Source organism: Hippoglossus hippoglossus, chromosome 6 (assembly GCF_009819705.1).
Source record: "Hippoglossus hippoglossus isolate fHipHip1 chromosome 6, fHipHip1.pri, whole genome shotgun sequence".
In the NCBI taxonomy this organism is placed as follows: domain Eukaryota; kingdom Metazoa; phylum Chordata; class Actinopteri; order Pleuronectiformes; family Pleuronectidae; genus Hippoglossus; species Hippoglossus hippoglossus.
Window position 1 is genome coordinate 9550193 of NC_047156.1, and position 14571 is coordinate 9564763.

Sequence of the window (14571 nt, forward strand, 5' to 3'; positions counted from 1 at the left end):
GGGAACAAAAGTCTTCAAACAGGCACGAGTCATAAAACCAGGGAGTGGAGGGCAAACGGCGAAACAAGGTCAGGAGGGATCAGACAAAAAACTCCAATCCAATCAAACAGTCAAATGGGCAAACGCATGTGAATCAGGTAAAACACAGGGAACAAAGACAAGAAGCACTTGTCTGACATACGGTTCTTCACACATGATGTGAAATACGAGGCTTTAAATATTCTTCTGATGAGCAAATAAGAAACTGAAAAGAAGACGGGAAGTAAAGTCACAACAGTAATTTCCAAATAAAGCAGGAAACAGTGTGGAAAGACAGTCACTGAAGGAACAGATGGTGACAGTGTAACTGTTCTGTTGTATTACATCAAACCTTTAGATGTGTCTATGTGGCCAGTGAATGAACTGTGCAGAGTTACTACAGAACACCAGGTTTACAGTACAGGACATAAATGAGCTTGCAGTCAACCTGTGTGTGTGTGTGTGTGTGTGTGTGTGTGTGTGTGTGTGTGTGTGTGTGTGTGTGTGTGTGTGTGTGTGTGAGTGTGTGTGTGTGTATGTGAGACCATATGTTAGAAAAGTCTCTGTATAAGACCTCAGTTGCACAAACCACACTTTATTTTATGAGATAAGTTATGCTTGCGCACAGACACAACAAACCAGACACAGTGTTCACTGAGCATCGCTCACTGCTCCAGCACATGCTTGCTCCTGAGGCTGAACTCTGTGTTATCATTGGTGACATGTGCTTCTGAAACGACAGAGATGTGAAGCAGATTTCTGAAACCCTCACAGTTTTTCCATCGGTCTTATCTTAAACCGTGCAGAGCGACAGTTAAATAACAAGTCAGCATTAAAACAACAGGTTAAATACGCCTCAAGACACAATACAAATACATTTGATAAAACAAAAACTAAATCACACATCACATTAATTACACAACTCTTCACGGCATCTTTTAAAATGTTATATAAAACAGTTCAAATAAATACAACACAACTCCCATGTTCCCATTAATAAAAAAAAAAGTGTGATTTAAGCTACTATGACTTTATTACATGACAAATTCATCTTTTGCAGTCTTCATGTTTCTTTCTTTTCTTTTCCTCTTTAGTCCATTTCATGTTTGCTTCATGTTTCAGTCTTTAGTTTTCATGAAGTGTTCAATCAGTCGTCATCAGGCCGATAGTTGTTCCAGCAGTTTCTCCCTTGTGTGTTTAGAGTCAACAGGATGAGGTCCTTAGCGATTCATCAAAGAAGGCCAGGCGGTTGTGTGCCACCAGGGGGGTGTTCTCCCCTAGAACGGCCTCGGTGAAGTTTGGTCGTCTCCAGGCGTAAACCATACTGTTCAGGAAGCCCTGCAGGGACACACCAGCAGCCTGAAAAAGACAACAAAAATAACTATTTGCAACTCAAAAATCAGATAAAATTCTTCTTTTCTCTCATTAGGTGAAATCTTATACCTGTATCATATAAAGGCCAAATAGACTGCGCTGTTCAATATTTGTCCATCTCATCAGGGTGGAAAACAGAATGAGGACAAGAGCTGCAACATAGAAGAGCCAGCTGACGTTGAGTTAAGGTCAATGAGATGAAATACATGATCTTTAAATGTGTGTGTGTGTGTGTGTGTGTGTGTGTGTGTACCTGGTGCCCAACAAACTAAGATGACCATCACCATATTTCTTGCTGTAGAAAACACTGTCTTGAATCGCTTTCTCGAACGCCCGTCTCCTTCCACTGGAAAAAGACCCTGATGCTGATATCTTTCATACCATTTACCAACCTTATAATAAATCACCTGAAACAAGAAAAAAACAGGGATTACATTTTGCTCACACAATATACAATATAAAAATAAATACACTATACAAGCCTTTAAATAGCATCGTGAAAAATCACGAAAGAAAATCTTTAAATTGTGCAGTTGCTTATGACTTACGGAGCAAGACAGCATCACTGGTATCACCACAATGACCAGAAATATTTTGATGAAGTTATCATGGACTACATCCTGTTAAAGAAAAAGGAACATGCTTATATAATAAATACAATATGCAACCAAAACGGAAGAGGAAACAATCATAAAATCTGTGAAATGCAAGACTGCAGATAAAATGAATGTGTACAAGAGAGTTGACGGCACGTGTACAATGAGAGAGTTTCTTACTCACCGTATCCGAGCAGGAATCTCCCCAGACGTGCAAGAACAAAATACAACTGAGGGAAAAAGGAAAATCCAAAGAGTGAAAAACACAGGAGAAAAGATTATTTCACTTCTGTAACGTCTTTGGAAGAAGTTCATTTTGAAGGTTGTGTGCTCACCTGGTGCAGTACTTGCTTTCATTATGGAAGACCTGTGACTGGTTATTGTTTGCAATCAGCAACGTTGTGGTTATGAAGGAAGTGAGCACGTATGCTAAGTACAGAAATATAGGAATCAGCCTGTGATATTGGAGAGAAAGGGACAGAATTAAATTCAGTTCACCAGGGATGATATCCATATTTTGGAAAGGTTTAGTTTCAAGTTCCTGAACTCACCACACGATGGCATATACAGGCATAGCCACCATTTTTCTTCTACACTGACTCTGTAAACCAAGACAGAAGGTGATGAAAAATGATTAAATGATAATGACACTTTATTTCTATAGCACTTATTAAAAAAATTACAAAATATATGGAAATAAAACAACACAGGTCAAAATGAGTCAAAACAGAAATAAGAAAAGATGACATAAAAGAAAATATTAAAAACAAACACGATATGTTAAAACGGTTTTCCGAAAAAATATATATACTATAATATTTTTTCGTGTTGTGATAAATCATAATCCACAAATACAGTCTAGTTTACCTGCGCGCCCTCGTCCTCTGCCGGTCTCGTTCTCCATCCTTGAATCGCATTCTTCGACTGCCATGCATACATGACCACCAGCAGAAATGAAATAAAGTAAAATGTCTGGAACAGAACAGACAAACACATAGAGAATATATAGTGAGGCAGAATGTATCATGGAGATGAAAGATGATAGTGTAAATACATCTCTGAAAAAAGGTACAAATATTTGCTTTCATACATTAAAGGTTCAGAGTGTAGAATCTACTGACATCTAGTGGTGAGGTTTTATGTTGCAGCTGAATACCCCTCACCTCACCCTCCCCTTCCCCCTGTGGTCGCCTTCAGTTGTCATAAAAACTCAAAAGGTGTTTAGTTTGTCCAGTTAAGGCTACTGTAAAAAAAAAATGGCGGTCTCTGTAGAGAGGATCTGCTCCCGATGTAAATATTAAGTATATAAATATAAAGGGCCCATTCTAGGGTAAAGAAAACAACATTTCAAACAATTTAGATGAAACACACTAGTGAAAACGTCACTCGGAATATTTCATATTGAAATTCTGCCAATAGATCCCTTTCACATAAATCTTATACAATCCTTTAAATGTCAAACGGCTCAATTAAATGTTGAATAACATTTCTCCAGTAGGTGACTGGCGTTTTCTCTGTGTCTTTATGAGAACATTCTTTATGAGTCTGTTTGAGGACATTTTTACTATTCAGTTTAGTTTTATAACCTGCTCATAAAAAAGCTGCTCTACTTTCATCAGAACAGTCAGTTACATGTATTTTATTTTAAAACCTTCTAAAAAAACATTTCAATAGTTAGAGTGGTGACCTGTTAAAAGTTTATCTATACGGAGATTTTGAAGAATAGATCCGTAAATTAATTTTGTACAGTCGGCATTGCTTCCATTTCAACTTTCAATTTCAAATTGTAGTGTTTTAACTTAGATATCCTCTATATAAATATGTATACAGTACACTACATGTATATACAGCAGCTTGTACAGAATGCGCCGAAGTCTTTGAAACTCCTGCTCTAATTAATGTTTCTCTAATATTATTTTTCATTAGTAGTCTGATGTGGGCTCATACCATTTTATATTTTGTGTGACTTAATTCCATCAATTCAATTCAATTTTATTTGTATTGTGCTAAATCATACTCTACATGATCTCAAGGCACTTTACATAAAGGGTCAAGACCTTTAAAATGTATAGAGAAATTGTGCCATTCTGTTTTTGTTCCAACATTTCTAATCTTTTCTCTTTTTGTTTCATGTAAAATCAATATACATATGCTTAAGTCTTATCAATGTAAAATGTAATGTGAAATATTTGCAAAACTTTGGATTTAATTGAATGTAGTTAACAAAAGACTTACAGAGGGATCATAACCCTTTTTCGATTTTAACTCCTAAAACTATTTATAATTTTACAGCATGATACTTGCCTCTCGGGCTGAAGAAACAGCAACGTTTACGTAACCTGAGACATCAAAACAGCTCACAACTTGACTTTATAGATGCGATATAAGGAGTATTTTACTGGGATGACGTGACACTGCTGAGTCACAGTCCCAATTGACCCAGTGAAAATCCTGAGACCATCATGGGAAGTACCGCAAAAACCCTGGAGGATTTTTATTCAATCCAACGCCCTCCTTCTCCGCACCTTCTCAACGACCCCACCACCACACAATAAAACGAATGATGTATTTCTAGGGGTGACAGCTTTGGTCTAGCAGAGTGAAAGTGACTGTTCCTCACCAGCGACAGTGGCAGGCTGTACTGGCAGATGGGGACATTGCTGTGGATTCCCACTTTGTTCATGACACTGGTGGACATCAGGATCAGAGCAGCCAGAATGTCTGCCAGGGCGAGCTGCACGAGGAGCTGCACCTGTTAAATCAAGATATTATGGATTATTTGGCAGTGGTGACAAACTATCAAAAAATATATATATATAAATTTCAACTGTTTAACTAGCCATGAAATACATATAACACCAAGAATGCAGACACGCACGTAGACAAAAACACACAACTGGACTCACCTGTTGCTGTAGATGCTTCCTTCTCACTATGGACACTACCAGGACAGAAAAACTCCCAACCACACTGCATTAAATCAGAAACATGTGAACTGTTAAATCATGTCTGCAACACATTCAATTTAATCAGATTCTTGACCATGTGTATAAAGTTTTAAATTTGCAAACTGTGTGAGTGAGCAACAAGGCAGTGCCGAATAATAAAGTTTCTATGAGGAAAATAGGTGTCAGTGATTTTAACAGAACAGGAAGTGAAGGAATTCACAAGGTAATCACCAGCCTGTCTCTTGTTAAATTACTGGTTTGGCAGATGAAATCACCTAATTCTTTAAAGCCAGTTTGATAACTCAAGCATGAAAGTGATAGAGTGTGAGGAAGCATATTACCTGGGAGTGAGTAACACTAAGTACATGGTGGTGAGAACGTCAATCTGAAAAAAAAAAACAATTTTAAGGAATGCATGACAATTGTTTCCCTGCAAAACCTTTTCAAGCAAAGAAGCTGTTCATTGAATTTTTGGGATTGACAGTGACAAGAGAGTAACACCTACCTGATCTCCACTCAGTATACCATTCATGTCCATGGTAAATATCCAGTTATCAGTCTATCCAAAATTCACACCTCTCTCCATAACAAACCTTTGTGAAAAAGTTTTCCCATCACAGCACACTTATATAAAAACCTGCACCTTCGTCACGTGCTGCTGCTTTGACTCCACCTGCTCTGAGCCTGTGTGTTGGCCTTTGTCCTGTGGGTGGTTCAGTGGCACTTCCATGCTTTTACATGGGAATCCCCAAGTAGAATGGGAAAATTCTTTGTCTTACCAACAGTCTCAAAAAATTCAGACCATTAAGGGAGACAAAAGAATGAGATTTGGAATTCCCTCTGTACTATTTGGATAATTACCCTGTCTGGGCTGTTGGGGACACGTTTCCTGACAAAAAAACAAATGCAGATACTTTCATTTCCTCTGCTGCCAGGCTACATGTTTATCATCTGCTGTCCTGAGAATGTCTTAGTAACTTGTTCCACTGCATAGAACAGTGGTTCTCAAACTTTTTCTGTCATGCCCCACTTTGGAGCTAGAATATGTTTCCTGCCCCACCCGCTCCCCTGCCCCAACAAAATGATGACAAAATGGGCCAAGTTTAACATGTGTATTTACATAACATACACATGAACATTAAATTCACATTACTTTCAGGAATTTCTGATGTGCAAATAAAAAACCTTTTTCAAACAACTTTTTGTGACATTTGCCACTTTTTTCAAAGAATAGTGCAATAACTTTGCTTGAATTCAACTTAATTGAAGTACTTTTGGTGACATTTATCACTACATTCCTCCATCAGTCTGTACTTTTTCAAAAATGATAACGATGATAAAGCTCAACCAAAAAGAACACATGCATGTGACTGGGGTGTAATGTTTCTAAGTGTCTTCTTAATTTGTTGGGTCTCATTCTGTCAGCTGCCAGAGTTTTCAGACCTAAAATACACACTGGTCTCTCCTCATGTCCTCCTTCATTCACTGTGAACCCAAGAGCAAGATAGACTTCATCGTACTTTCTTTTCAACTTGGTTTTTGAACACTGTGTCTTGTTTGTCCCTGACCGGCTGCTTCACGTGAACGAGCTCTGATCTCACCTGGCTTGTGTGTGTGTGTGTGTGTGTGTGTGTGTGTGTGTGTGTGTGTGTGTGTGTGTGTGTGTGTGTGTGTGTGTGTGTGTGTGTGTGTGTGTGTGTGTGTGTGTGTGTGTGCTGTCTGGGGGCACACACAGACACACACACACATTCGCCCGCTCCTGGTATTTCATGCTGGCCTGATATGACGATGATTTAACAAATTAACGTGCTCGTGAAAAAAAAATGAATGTAGACATGAATTAATAAAAGAAAGAATTAATGAATGAATAAATAATTGAAAAAATTATAAATAACTATTGTATAAATATATAAATGTATGAAAAACAAACGAATAAATGTAGAAATAAATGAAAAGTAGAAATACAGAAATAGCCTTTTTCATCACAAAATATTTGTTACTGTTTATTTATTTAATAATTTATGTTATTTGTTTGTTTATTTATTTATACTTATGTCATGTTTTGTCCTTCATAGCACTGATTATACCCAGCACACTAGTTTGATCCACGTTTGTAATGTAGTGACATCTGGTGGTAGAAATCGGGCCTGCATTTAACAGCGAGTGACGAAAACAGTTTTTCACATTATAATGATCACGTTTCTGTCAGAGTCTGGCAGTGAGAGTGAAGAAGAGGAGGAGATATGTATGTGTGTATATAGAATGGATTTGTTTATGTGTGTGCATGTGTTTATGTTGTGTATGTTCGTGCATTGTGTTCTGTTGTCTATGCATCACTGGAGCAGCAGACTGACATGAGTGCGCTCAATTTCTAATTAAGTTCAAAACATCGATAATGACGTGAGAACCTTGCTTCAAATTTGTTTTTTTTCCAACCATATCTTGATTGTAATTGATGTTTCATTTGTATTGCATTTCATCACAAAAAAAACCAATAGCACTTAACCCAATTCTCCTTTTATTGTATGTCTTACTTTGTATCTTTATTACAACATCTTTTAATTGTTTGTATTCTATTTCATTTAACACTTTCATTTATATTTTTAACACAAACATTTGACCTCTTTCTTCTTATCTTCATCACAACATCTTTTAATTGTTTTGACTCTATTTCATTTATATTTTATTTGTATTTGAACCCAACCCTCCTTTCAATGTTACGTCTTCACAGAAACTGCACCGGAACGCGTCACTGTCCGTCCACGCGTGTCGATAAAGTTGATTCAAAGTGATGACGTAGCGGATTCCACGTTGGCCCGGACGTGGCAGTCGTGGTGAATCAGAGCAGCCGGAACAGAGAGAAACCTCCATCACAGCCTCTCTTCTGCCGGAGCGAAGCCACCAGCGTTTACCCCCCGAGAACACTCGCCCGTCCCCGCTCAGCCATGGGCCTCACGTTGTCCTCTATCTTCGACAAGTTCTTCGGCAAAAAGCAGATGCGGATCCTGATGGGTGAGTGGGCGCCTGTGGTGCGGCTAGCGCTCGTTAGCTTTAGCCGCGGCTCGACGGGGAGTTAGCTAGTTTCCCGACGCGCTGCTTGGGGGGGGGGGCGGCTTCTGGACGTGTCAAAACTTTTTTTGAAGTAAAAAGAAAGAAGGACACGGGACCGAAGCGGGAGTTAAAAGTAACGCGGGGCTGGTTTGATCCGTTGGAGTTTGGGAATTTAAAGTAAAGAGCCACTTTGACAAGCAAGTTTTTCGGCTGATGGGAGTCCGGGTGTTGTTAAAAGGGAGTTCGGCTGCTAGAGGCGACTTTATCACGGAAACAGCTTTTAAAATAAACACCAAATTACTTCAATACTTTTGGACGTTACGTTGGCTTCGTTAAAACAAGGTTTGTCTTGTACCCGATAATTCTTACTAAAATAACGTTGATGATTGGCTCTATTTTTTTAGTGAACAACCATGTTAGATAGTGACTCATTACAGTGCTGCCTCTTTTCTTTACTTTATCTAACTAGTTATCATGTAACTAAGTCCTCACATTAAATGGACGTTAGTCACTATTGACTCTAAAGGCTACTTCCGGTTACTACTGGACTGACGTGTTGTCACTTGAACTGTTTGTTAACACTAAGAGCAGCTGTAATAATGATGAATTGGTTTCCCCGGCTCGTTAATGAATCATTCAGTGTCGGTGCAGGTGATTGGCTTCGTACGGTCACATGTCCTCCGCTGTGTGGAGATCTATAGGACAACGCTGGTTATGTAATACAGAGTTCATGTTGTTATCTGTGGCTCTCGTCCTCCCCTCATGTAAATGTTGGTGTCAACCACATTTCTCTCCTCTGCAGTCGGGCTGGACGCTGCAGGGAAAACAACCATCTTGTACAAACTGAAGCTCGGAGAAATTGTGACCACCATCCCAACCATTGGTAAGAGATTATCAATAATTAGTTTTTTTTTAATGTGTATCTCACATTAGCAATACACGTGTTGTTAAAATATGTTCCTTCTCTCTCTCTCTCTCTCCCCCCCCTGCACAGGTTTCAATGTGGAGACGGTAGAATATAAAAATGTTAGTTTCACTGTGTGGGACGTCGGTGGACAGGACAAGATCAGACCTCTCTGGAGACACTACTTCCAGAACACACAGGTAAGAGAGGGACTGTCCCTCTGCTGTGTTTAGAATATGGACAAGTGTCCAATCAGCCTCAGATAACACTTAATGTCACAGTAATGTTTGTGTTTTCATTCTAGTACTTAAAATAGATGAATGTTCTGTTACTCCCCAAAACTGTATTTTATATGTATAGGAAATTAAGTAAAAAATACATGTAAAAGTTATGCATTTAGTATTTTACCAGAATACAGTTTAGTTCTATATTATTAATAAATAACATTTTATTAAACTTTTGTTCGGAGTTTGCCTTTCTCTGGAGTGCATGTCTGAAAACTGCTCTCGAGCTCCCTACGTAGCTGAATTGCTGGCAAACTGCAGATCAACCTGTCAGTAAACCAGCCAATCCCGTGTCTCGTTTAGCTCACATGACGACGCCTTCCTCTCTGGGGTAAATGTTGTAATGTAAAAATGGCGGAGACAAGTCCTCACAAGTGTGGAAACACTTCACATTAAAGTCTTCAGAGCTGCAAACTGTGTAAAGGGGACTTCACATGGAACAGCAGCTCGACTTCACTGAGGTATGAACCTGAAGAGAAAACATGTTGGAGCCATTGATCATCATCTTCTTCGTCTTCTCACGGTTTACTGGAGGATCGTAAACGACTTTAGGTTCATACCACAGTGATGTTGTGCCGTTTTGTTATGTGAAATCAGCCTTGCACAACTTTTCTCTGAGGTTTTGACGTAAAATGTTGACACACTTTTGACGATTGTAGAGAGAGAGAGAGAGAGAGAGAGAAACAAAATAAGTAATCGAATGGAAAGCCTTACAAATTACATTTTAGGTTATGTAAAAGTGACTCTTCTAAAACAATACATATACATCTATGTATATAAAACATATATGTATAGTGTGTTTATCATATTGATTATGATTGGTGCTGTTTGAAAATATTTATTAAAGTTGCACTTTTATAAAAATTAACTTTCATTTCCCCAGATATTTTTTTTGTTGTTGGATCTAAAACAATAATTGACAATTTCTCAAAATCTTTGTAATCCAAACATCAGCAGTGTTTTAGTAACCGTACATTCATTTCATTACTCAAATTCAGAAAAGGGTAAATCTAACCACTTGACTGTCTTGTCCATCCAGGGCCTCATCTTTGTGGTGGACAGTAACGACAGAGATCGAGTGGAAGAGTCTGCGGAAGAACTCTCAAAGATGGTACGTATTTATTATGTGAATCTCAGTAGGGGTGGTAAGTTATCATCAGTGTGCACTGTGACGTGGCTAAATTAGAACAAATAGTGTTATTGTTTGTTCCTCCTGGCTCCTCAGATGTGGAATGAGCCTCCCACACTAGTTACAACAGCAGAGTCACACTCTTGTCTTCGGTTGTTGGCTGAAACTTAATCTTTGTCAGTTACTTCCCCTCAAATCCTGTTTATATCATGGAATGTGAAAGCTCTGAATTGGATGACAATATTTTTGTAGGTAAAATATGACCTAACAGATGCAGGTCAAGTGAAACTGAAAATCTTTTTTTTTTAATGTGTTAAAGAGATATTAAGACCCTGTATTGTCGTGAAGAGGATCAGTTCATATTGCGATTGCAATTCATACATTTCTTTGTAACAACCACAATTATAAATGATATTGTAAAATTCCAGTTCCTGTATTGTAAATCTTATTTAACCCTAAAGGGGAAGGAAGCACCTTAAGTGTTGACATGAAGCCAATGTCGGCGTGGCTCACTAAAGTAGCCTGTTCTTTTGTGTTGCTCTGTGTTTGTTTTGGCAGTGCTTAGTGCTGAGTTTGTTGTACTGGTTGCTAGTAACTTGTGTATTGTGTTCTTCATCTTTTGAAACACAATCACTTACCTGCCCATCGATTTATTTGGGTCATACATTCCAACCTATGCTTGCAGATTCTGGAGCTGCTGGTATTGAATATTATTGTTTATTGTATCTTACATTTCATTCATTGTGCAGAAACCCTGTTTTGCATTATTGCTCCATTGAACCACAGCTGGTTTTGGCGGTCCCTCTATACAGTCACTTGCCTTTTTCTGCACATTTCGAACCATATCGATGTAATCGTAGTTAACTCCAATGGATTTATTTAAAACAGAAATGGTTGAACTGTTGACTAGACTTCTTTCTGGGACTAAAATTCTTATTTTTAGATTCTTTTTTAGGTTTTCAGGCAAACACGAAATCTCATTGTTCCTGTTCTTATCTATTTTCTGTCTCTAGTTGCTGGAGGACGAGTTGAAAGACGCAGTTTTGCTGGTGTTTGCTAACAAACAGGACCTCCCCAATGCCTTATCAGTCAGCGAACTCTCAGACAGACTTCGCCTGCAGACTCTCCGCAACAAAACTGTGAGTAATCTGATCAGAGGCACGATCCCTACACCTGCAGTAAAATTCAAATCTGTAAGCATGTGCACAGAGCTGTATTGATGTTCTCCGTAACTAAAACCATAAAATCTCTGAACCCACAGTGGCACATTGAGTCCACCTGCGCCACCCAGGGCACTGGGCTGTATGAAGGAATGGAGTGGCTATCCAGAGAACTTTCCAAGTAATGAAGGACGGGCTGGACAGAGAGTGAGAGAGACTGAACACCACAGCACAGGAGAGCGAAGGCACAGACATTCATACAGAAACATTTGGTCTTCAAGCACCGATGTTCAAAGAGGGACGAGGCTGGTGGACAATATAATCATCTTTGGGAAATTTTACTATTACTTGTTTCTTATTTTGTTATCAGTGCTATTAACATATTATCTTTTCACTTTCGGTACTTTTCTCCATTTGTTACCAAACTCTTACTTGACAACAAGTTTTAATCCAGTTACACATTGAGCAAATGGCTTAATATGGAAATTAATCAAACAATAAATAGCAAGTGGCTTTTCCAATCGACACCTTGGCTTCTGTTGAGGCAGCATTTGCAGTAATCAACCACTTGCCTCATCATTGGACTTCTAGTCATTGTTGAGCCTAAGTTAAGTGTGGGGGGGGGGCGATGATATGACCTTAGAGTTTTGGGGACGGACATCTTTTAAGCTGCCGCAGCTGTTTGAGTCCCTCGTGGATTTTTGACTCCCCTGCAGCCCTGACTCTGTTCTCTTCACTGCTCTGCCCTCGATCTCATGCCAAATCATTTATCTTCAGGCCTGAACGAGACGGAGGATTGCAGTGATTTCGCAGATAGATTTTGTCGGTGATGTGGAACCAAGTGGCCTCTCTGTAAATGGATCCAAAAAAGGAACATTGTGCCTTCTGGTCCCTCTACACAAATCTGACTAATCCTTCCCTCATCTCATTCGTAGGTCATGCTCCCTCCTAAGATGCTTTCGTGACTTTTTTAGCTTTTGAAAGAGAAAATGATGCAATAGCATACTTCCACTCATGCTGCAGTGCATGGTGAGGTGCTGCAGAATCACAATCGGTCGAGTATAGATGGCGCCATCGCAACTTGACTTTACCATTAACCAGGAATCGATCCTGTTTGAACATTTGTGAAGTTGTCCTCACTCCTCTTCCTTTCTTTTTAACAACCATGATGAAAACTGATCCAATAAAAGTGTCGGTTCCTGTATTGTCTCTGAAAGTAAATCTTATTTAACCCTAAAAGGGGAAGGAAGCATTTTGAAGTGTTGACATGAGGCCAATTTCAGTGCAGATCACTAAAGTAGCATGTTCTTTTGTGTTGCACAGTGCTTAGTGCTGACCTTGTTGTACTGGTTGTTGGTAAGTTCTGTATTGTATTCTTCATCTTTGGAAACACAAACACTTACCTGCCCATCGATTTATTTGGGTCATACATTCCAACCTATGCTTGCAGATTCTTGAGCTGCTGGTATTGAACATTATTCGCTAAAAATATTTTACAAAAAAGCTCTGAATAAAGCCAGTGTTTGAAAATATTACTTGTGTTGGACTCAAGTCATTGCTTTAGAATACGCTGGCGTCATCTCACCAGGATATGACGCTTTAACCCATTTAATATATAAAACATTTCTGATTACTATATTCACAGATGTGGGTCATGCTTCTTCACTTTCAGGTTATGTTTCTACCAGGAACTAGCTGAAGAAATGTGTTCTGCTGTCGCCTCTCCTTTCATCATTGACTTTGTTTAAGCTGGAGGCAAACTAAACTGCTTCTGTTGTCATGCTGATGATGGCCCCAGGAAAAACTAACAGGTTTTAATAAGCTTTCACGTGTCTTACTTAATCTTGCACTTAGGAGCAATACAGCAGAACTGCCCTGCTCTGTGTGAGACCTTTGCTCTGACTACTAAAGATACTGAACGACACGAGAGGAGAAGCACAGAGAGAACGTGTCAGCATGTTTATGTAAATGTTTTGTTTAAGAAACAGACACATACATACAGACATTCAGAATAATGTGGTTTCTGCATAAGGTGGTACATGAGAAAAAAAAGTGGTTGGTCTGCGTTAGTTTGTCGCAGGATTGCACAAAAACCACCGGACAGATTACTACGAAAACCTGCAGTAGGTTGCAGAATCAGTCAGGGAGGAACTCATTCAATTTGAGTGAGGATCTGGATCAGTTTTCACTTTCTTTATGCAAGATGAGGCATTTTTCATTAATTCATGGATCTTTAGGAGAAAAATCTGACAAGTTTGTATGAGTGTGTGTAATTTAGAGCAGATCTAAAAAGAAATCCCGATCTTGTGAATTCTACTGTGATTTCATATTGGGACAGTTTTATGGGAGTTCTCCACCCTGCTGAGGGTCTTTCTAGTTATAAGGTTGTCAGGAAGATACGAGTTCGACAACAAGAGAAAAAGCAGCACTTTCATATAAACTATTTTCTTTATGTTGGGCTGGAGTGAATGTGTAAAATCCTTTGAAGACTTTTCTTCAGGAGTTCTACAAGTGTACACAGACAACTAACTGGACCTGCCTGTCCAACAATAAAGCAGTAAACTTACAAATGGTAAGAAAACAGTTTTGTGTTTGTATTGACAGGAGCTAATATCACTCACCTATAGAGGAGCAGTATGTGTGGCCACCTCTCTCCTTAAATTGCTATCAGTATTATACTGTTCCCATCGCTGCACTGCAGGGGGCGACATGTCCACAGCTGCATGCAGCAAAACCTACTGTATGGTTTGTGTAATTTTGCTCTAAGACTGGGTCAATATATTAAAGTGAAACGATCAGAAATAGTTTTTTTTTATTAATTAATTTCAAAGTTCAACAACTGCTTCTTTTAAAGTCATGATTCTGCTCATACATTGTATATTTAAACCTGTTTATATAGAAGGAAGGGAAACTCTGCTGATGTGTTTAGATGACACCAGGATACATTGACATGTTCTTGTGGATGTTAACAGTAGCGAGCTCAATTATCAGCAGTTGCTCGGCAGCTCAATCTAAATAGCCGTGCACACCAGCAGCAGGTAATACACAGTGATTATAAGTGAAGGTGTGATCATTATATAATTGGCTTGTGATCGTGTGTGAATGTC

At 38.9% G+C, this 14571-nt stretch overlaps 2 protein-coding genes across 2 annotated transcripts; one reads left to right on the top strand and one right to left on the bottom strand.

The window, feature by feature from the left end:
* Positions 1-592: 592 nt before the first annotated feature.
* si:dkey-30c15.2 (uncharacterized protein LOC558938 homolog) lies at positions 593-5599 on the bottom strand. The gene is made up of 12 exons (XM_034589193.1): positions 5442-5599; positions 5278-5321; positions 4895-4958; positions 4609-4740; positions 2856-2960; positions 2540-2589; positions 2324-2443; positions 2173-2218; positions 1941-2012; positions 1646-1799; positions 1462-1544; positions 593-1377 (listed from the first exon to the last, which is right to left on the bottom strand). Exons 1-12 carry the CDS (start codon positions 5472-5474, stop codon positions 1222-1224), a joined length of 1059 nt encoding a protein of 352 aa, XP_034445084.1. The 5' UTR covers positions 5475-5599; the 3' UTR covers positions 593-1221.
* Positions 5600-7730: 2131 nt separating this feature from the next.
* LOC117763786 (ADP-ribosylation factor 4-like) lies at positions 7731-12996 on the top strand. Its single transcript, XM_034589196.1, has 6 exons — positions 7731-7948; positions 8790-8870; positions 8982-9091; positions 10215-10286; positions 11318-11443; positions 11566-12996. Exons 1-6 carry the CDS (start codon positions 7882-7884, stop codon positions 11647-11649), a joined length of 540 nt encoding a protein of 179 aa, XP_034445087.1. The 5' UTR covers positions 7731-7881; the 3' UTR covers positions 11650-12996.
* The last annotated feature ends 1575 nt before the right edge of the window (positions 12997-14571 follow it).